The sequence below is a fragment of the Propithecus coquereli genome, unplaced genomic scaffold, assembly GCF_000956105.1.
Source record: "Propithecus coquereli isolate 6110/MARCELLA unplaced genomic scaffold, Pcoq_1.0 Scaffold334, whole genome shotgun sequence".
Lineage (NCBI taxonomy): Eukaryota > Metazoa > Chordata > Mammalia > Primates > Indriidae > Propithecus > Propithecus coquereli.
Window position 1 is genome coordinate 1528797 of NW_012148997.1, and position 7536 is coordinate 1536332.

At 40.1% G+C, this 7536-nt stretch overlaps 1 protein-coding gene across 1 annotated transcript; it reads right to left on the minus strand.

The window, feature by feature from the left end:
• Positions 1–5431: 5431 nt before the first annotated feature.
• On the minus strand, positions 5432–6460 carry LOC105815431 (olfactory receptor 6B1). The gene has a single exon (XM_012650580.1). The coding sequence runs from the start codon at positions 6398–6400 to the stop codon at positions 5465–5467; it is 936 nt and encodes a 311-aa protein (XP_012506034.1). The 5' UTR covers positions 6401–6460; the 3' UTR covers positions 5432–5464.
• Positions 6461–7536: the final 1076 nt, after the last annotated feature.

Sequence of the window (7536 nt, forward strand, 5' to 3'; positions counted from 1 at the left end):
ACATTGCACTGGCTCCACCTTCAAAATATATCTAAAATCAGACCATTTCTCCCCATCTCCAATCTACCATTGTGCGTCACCTGGATTATCATAATAGACTTGTAAATCTTCTCGTGCTCTTGCCTTGTAAGAGTCTGTTCTCCACCAACAGCTAGAATGAAAGCAAAGAGATCATGTCCCTCCTCCACTCAAAATCTTCCAAAGTTTTCCCCTCTCAATCAGAATAAAACCCAATATTTTCCTAAAGTGGCTACAAGGTCCAACGAAGTCTGGCCTCCTCTTACCTCTTGTACCTTGTGTCCTACTCCTCTTCCCCTTTATTCACTGCCCCAGCCACTCCAGTCTCCTCTATGTGCCTCAAAGGTACTACGCGGGATCCCACATGTGCACATGCTGTTTCTTCTGCCTGGAATGTTCTTTGCCCAAGTAGCTGTATGTCTTGCCCCTTCAGCTTCTCCACGTGTTTGCTCAGTGACCACCCTATTTAAATTTCTATTCTCCAGCAGCACTTCCCATTATCCTTCCATGTTTCCCTCCGTAGCACTTATTGTCACCCGAATTGGCAGGTGCATTTGTTTCCTAGGGCTTCCATAACAAATTACCACAAACTTGGCTGCTTAAAACAACAGAAATATATTGTCTTACAGTGCTGGATGCCAGAAGTTTGAAATCAACATGTCAACAGGGCTGTGCTTCCTTTGAAAGCTTTAGGGGAGAAGCTTTACTTGTATCTTCCAGCTTCTGGTGGCTCCAGGCATTCCTTGGCTTGTGGATGCATAACTGTAATCTCTACCCTCATCTTCATGTGGCCTTCTCCTCTGTCTCCTGTTCTCTCTTATTTAAGGAACTTGTCACCGGACTTAGAGTCCACCCAGATAACCCAAGATAGTCTCATTTTGAGATCCTTAACTTTGCAACTTTTCTACTGAGGATATGAATATATCTTGTTGAGATCCATTCACCCACTACAATATGTATTATGCATGTATGGATGGATGTGCAAATATATTATCTGATATCTGTCCCTCCCCATGAGGGTGACAGTTTTTGTGTTTTATTATTGTATCCCGAGAGGTACATAGTAGATACTTAATAAATATTAGTTGAATGAATGAATGAGTATAGTGACTTAAGATATATACTGTGAGTGTGATTAATATTTTTATATTTTATTTTGTGAATTTCCTTATGAGTTTGGTTGGTGATAACCAAATCCTCAGGGCTTGGTCTCTGGGTAAACTACTGACACTGACTACCAGACTCATATCATGGTTGCCCCCACTAACTCACCTAATGCCAAAACTTCTAGCTTGCTTTGTGTGTCTCACTTTGCAATTAGCTTGTTTCTATGTGAATTTAACCATTACACTGCTATGTATTTCTCTGTTGAGGCGGATTCCTACGCTGGCCTGATCTGTACCCTCTTCATTGCTGAGCCTATGCACTTAGGTATTCTGCTCACAAAGAGATCAAGGCTGTATCCCTGATTCCCATCTGTTCTTTGAAACAAACAATAGAATTTACCAAGAAACTCTATTTCCACCCTCTCTCTCACCCAGACACTTGTGAGAAATAATAAAGAAACAAGCAACCCATTGTATTTGCAGCCTCCCAGGTTATGTATATACAGCCAGTCAGTGCTGGATGGTTTTAGACAGGTCTAGAGAGCACAGTCCTCCCAGCTAGTGTCCCCATGTCAACTCTAACCAAGTGGCAGCTTGCTTAGATCTTACACTGCCCCAGATCCTTAACAGACAAGGTCTTTTCCATCGTGTTAGTTGATCCACCTTACCATTGCTCAAGGGAGGCTGAGCAAGCATTATTACTCCTCTTTTATGAGAAGCAGTGTTTCAGATAGTATAGATGGTTTTTCCAAGGTTACATGGTAAAAATATACTTAACCAAGGAGGTGAAAGATCTCTACAAAGAGAACTACAAACACTGAGGAAAGAAATCTCAGACAATGCAAACAAATGGAAAAACATATCATGCTCATGGATCAGTAGAATCAACATTGTTAAAATGTCCATATTACCCAAAGTGATTTACAAATTCAATGCAATCCCCATCGAAATATCAATATCGTATTTCATGGATCTAGAAAAAATAATTCTATGCTTTCATTTGGAACCAGAAAAGAGCCCAAATATCCAAAGCAATCATAGGCAAAAAGAACAAATCTGGAGGCTTCACATTATCAGATTTCAAACTATACTGCAAGGCTATAGTAACCAAAACAGCATGGTATTGGCACAAAAATAGAGACATAGACCAAGGGAACAGAACAGAAAACCCAAGTATAAAACCATACACATACAGCCAACTGATCTTTGACAAAGCAGACAATAATGTACACTGGGGAAAAGAAGCCCCATTCAATAAATGTTATTGGGAAAATTGGATAGCTATATGCAGAATATTGAAACAGGATCCATATCTCTCACCACTCACAAAAATTCATTCGGGATGGATGAAAGACTTAAATAAGGCATGAAACCATAAGAATTCCATAATAAAATATTGGAAAAACTCTTCTAGATATTGGCCTAGCAAATAATTTATGAAGAAGATCCCAATGGCAATCACAGCAACAACAAAAATAAATAAATGGGACTTGATCAAATTAAAAATCTTCTGTATAGCCAAGGAAATAATCAAGAGTGAATAGACAACCTACAGAATGGGAGAAAATATTTGCAAGCTATACATTCAATCAAGGGCTAATAACTAAAACCTCAAAGAATTCAAGCAAATCAGCAAGGAAAAAAACAAACAACCCCATTAAAAAGTGGGCAACAGAAATGAAAAGAAGCTTTTCAAAAGAGGGTAAACAAATGGCCAATAAACATATGAAAAAAATGCTCAACATCACTGATTATCAGAGAAATGCAAATTAAAACCAAAATGAAATACCACCTTACCCCAGTTACAATGGCTTTTATTAAAAAGTTCAAAAACAATAGATGCTGGCATGGATGCAGAGAGAAAGGTATGCTTATACGCTGTTGGTGGGACTGCAAATTAGTACAACCTCTATGGAAAACACTATGGAGATTCCTCAAAGACCTAAAAGTAGACCTACCATTTGATCCAACAATCCCACTCCTGGGTATTTACCCAAAGGAAAAGAAGTCAATTTATCAAAAAGCCAACTGCACTCGACTGTTGATTGCAGCACAATTCACAATTTCAAAGATGTGGAAGTGCCCATCATTTCATGAGTGGATTAACAAAATGTGTATATGTATACTATGGAGTACTACTCAGCCCTGAAGGAAGATGAGTTAAGGCCATTTGCAACAACTTGGATGGAACTAGAGACCATTATCCTAAGTGAAGTATTTAAAGAATAGAAAAACAAACACCACATATACTTGCTATTAAACTGGAACTAATTGATGAGCACAGATGTGCATAGAGGGAATCTAGCAGGAGGAGGGGTATAGAGGGAATGGGCGAAAGCCTACCTAAAGGTACAATGAACACTATCTGGGAGATGGGCACACTTATAACCCTGACTCAAGCATAACAAAATTGATACACGTAACCAAAAACATTTATACTCCCGTAATATTTTGAAATAAAAAAAATTCTAAAAAAAAAAAAAAATATATATATATATATATACACACATATCTGGGGCTTAAACTCCAGTTGTTGCCACAGTTTTTTATCTTTTATTTCCTAATCCCTACAAAACATGTCTTTGCCTGTTTTTAATGCACATATTTAATATTCCCATATGACTGCGTCATCGTATTTTGATTCATCTGAATTTTTCAGAAAACAATTCCTTTTTTATATGACTGGGTTTTGAATGGAAATATATTCATAACCATTTATTTATTGCCTCAAAGGAGCAGAATGCACTCTAGGAGCAAACATTAAATCATTTTCAATTTGAGCATTGTTTCCTCTTGTATATTTATTTTCTAAAGTGAGGTGTGCTTGCCTTTTATTTTTGTTTCTTTTCTGGGACCTATACTTCACATTTGTTCGTTTTATTTTATTAACTGTTTTCCAGGTATGGTAGTTCATGATTCCAACCATTAGCTTCCATGCTTGGCTTCTGAAACAGCATATTTTCTCTCTAGGGAAACTCTATTTGATAGAAAAAGGACCCAGGGCTTGGAGTCAGGGAACCTGAGTTTTTGACCTCTTCTCTACAATGTTTGTGGCTGTATATTATTTACTTCTTTGAACATCTGTTCTAGAAGTTTATAAAATGGAGCAAATAATACCACCTTCTTACTTCTTACTTCAAAAGAAAGAAAAAATATTTCTAAAAGTGTCGTTTGTTCTTAGACGAAAGATGTTGTAAATGGGAGAAGCTCTCTTGTCTAAAGCTATTCTAATAAAAGCATTAAATTCCTACTGACATTGGCCTGCTGTATTGAATACAACTTAAAGCTCCCTTTGCCATTGCTAAACCGTGAACCTGGCTTGGGCATACCTATGTGCCCTTCTGTGGGCATGTGGACACATCTGATCAGAGTGTGTACGCATGGGGTGTCAGAGAAATAAGTGAGGGGAGTTGAGAATCACAGGGGCATGGAATGAAAATCTCTGCCAAATCCTAAAATTGGGCTGGTTACTTGAATCTGAGATGAGTGTGGAGAGAGTGAGGGCCAGGAGAAGCAAAAGGAAAATGAAGAGAAATGAGAGAACATGGAGATCACAAGAAAGAGGACTGATGAGGCCAAGTTTCATCCAGCAATTGATATATTGGATATTTATTTATAATATGTTTTAAACTCATCCAGTAGAAGATATAAACATTGTGACATTTAGAAGAGAAATATGAAATTCATAAAAGGCAAGTATATAAGTAAGCATATAAGTTATATGAGAAGATGAAACAATTGTATATGGTGAAGTTCACTTACAGATAAGAGAAAGCACTCAACTGTCTGAAGCAGAAAGGGATTTAATAGAGGCAAGAAGGTACTTGTACAAAGTGCTGGAAGGACTACAGAAGCAGCCTCTAGTTTCTGCCATCAAAATGCACTCCCAGCACAACATCAAGAATGGGACTGTGGAGGGAGCTGCTACCTCTGTATTGTTTAGAAAGGTGGGAAATCAGGAAGCCACCATCAAATCTGTTGGTCCCAGAGATTTTAATGTTTGCTAAATCCAAAAACAGCTAGCTCATATATCACCACTGTGTCTCTTCCCACCACCATCTCTCTTCCCACTTAACTGGGTAATAAATTTACTCACAGTCTTAGAAACCCCATTTCAGGGTCATAGCCAAAGCCATTTGGAGTCTAGTTCTCTATATAAGGTGTGCATGCTTAGAGCACAGACCACGCACACAGATGCAGACACCCAAGAGCATGAGATTGATGTAGACATGGTGATGTCATGTTAACATAGGTAATATCCCAACTGAGGCATTAAAGGAGAAAGGACAGAGGAAGTTGAGCAGACACTCAATCAGTCCTTTCTGATTAATCTCAATAGATTAGTCAGATCTGATGGCCTGGCAGTAGGCCAGTTTCTTCAGAGCTTCTTTGACCTCTCGGTTTCTTAGGCAGTAAATGAAAGGGTTGAGAGCAGGGGTGACAATGGCATAGAACACGGAAATGATTTTGTTCATGTTGAAGGCGTGGATGGCTCGGGGTCGGGCATACATGAAAATAGTGGCTGAATAGAAAATGGTGACCACCACAAGGTGGGAGGCACAAGTGGAGAATGCTTTCTGCTTTCCTGTGGGCATGCGTAAGACAGTGGCCAGAATGCATCCATAGGACAGGGCAGTGATGGACAGTGGGAAGAGGAAGATGACCAAAGCCAGGATAAAGTCCACCAACTCAGCTATGGACATGTCTGTGCAGGAGAGGTTAAGGACTGGAGAGATGTCACAGAAGAAGTGATTGATGACATTGGGGCCACAGAAGCTGAGGCGAGAGATGAAGAAGATCTTTGCCAAGGAGATGCCAAACCCAAAGGCCCAGGAACCCACAGCCAGGTGGAAGCAGAGCCCATGGCTCATAATGGTAGGGTAGTGGAGTGGGCGGCAGATGGCCACATAACGGTCGTAGGCCATGGCTGCCAGAAGCACACATTCTGTGCACATGAGTGCAATGAAGAAGTAAAGTTGTATCATACAATGAGTGAAGGAGATGCTGTTGCTCGCAGACCAGAAACTAAACAGCAACTTGGGCACGGTCACAGAGATGTACCAGGTCTCCAAGAAGGACAGGTTGGCCAGGAAGAAGTACATGGGCTTGTGCAGTGGCCGATTCTGCTGCACCAATAGGATGATGGTCACATTTTCAGCCACCGTCAGAAAGTAAGCCACAAGGAACATCAGGAACACTGCTGCACGCATACTCAAGTTCCCAGGGAATCCCACTAGAATGAATTTGGTGACCCGTGTCTGGTTCTCCACTTCCATACTGGAGACACAGAGCTTAGTTCTTCTGTAGGAAAAATCATTTGATCAGACCCCATAGTCCAGCTAAAATCTTTTGTCCTTGCCTTTTCTGACTACCAATAACAGTTAACAGTTATCATTTGTTAATAACATATTATAGGTTGGACCACAAACTGGGTACATTATGTACATAACATAATTTAATTTCCACATAGCTTCTTATACATATGTATATGCATGTGCATGCCTGTGTGTGTGTGCTAGTAAATCTATTTGAATGATGAAGCAACTCAGTCTTGGAGAGATATTAAGTAACTGACCACATCCCCACTGGTAGCAGGGCAGGAATCACATTCAAGCCTAAGTCTAAAGCCCATGCTCTATCTAATACCCCATGCTATCTTCACCTCTAAAGCAAACTATCAAGGCTCCATGTTCCATTTTACAATTGCTTGTTCCAAAAAGTACACCTGGCCCTCCTGTCCCATCATCTGTGCAGAACTCTGGAAGTTCTTCCTAACAACTCCTTTATCCTTCATATGCTGTGACTGTCTTTTCCTCTGACATCCCGGGATACGGAAAGTACTGCCATTATCTGTGAGATACACGGGACAATGAAGGGAAGAGTTGGGCTTTTCAGTGTTAAAGACCCGAGCCTCATTCAAGTTTCAGGTCTGCCACTGATTTGCTAAATGACCTTGAAATCTTATCCTCTCTAGGATCCAGTTTCCTCTTTTGTAAATGTGGATACTAATTTTTATTCAGCTTATGTTGCTATGGATCATAATCCAAGTGAGATAATGTAAATGAAATAGTATATAAACTATAAATGACAATAAGTGCAAAAGGGCCCCTTGCCCCATGTGAGAGCAGTAACGAAGGTCAGTATAGGATGCAGGAGGGAAGACAGGAGCTGCTATGAGCCAAGCAGAGCAGAGAGCAAAACAAACACGGGCCTCACCCTCAGGGACCTTGAGGTGTTTGTGTGTGGGGATGGGGGTCACTAGGTGGAGATTTAGAAAATAAGCAAAGATAGAAATGCATAACAAAATTTGAGATATTTTCCAAAAAGGTTCAAACACAGAAAACAATACTAATATGATCAAGAGAGGTCCCTCTGACCTTGAAAGAGACGCCCTTTAGGCTGGGCAGGACTC

Excerpts from the sequence above, each read along its gene's own strand:
- LOC105815431 (XM_012650580.1), bottom strand. The coding sequence starts at position 6,400 with ATGGAAGTGGAGAACCAGACACGGGTCACCAAATTCATTCTAGTGGGA.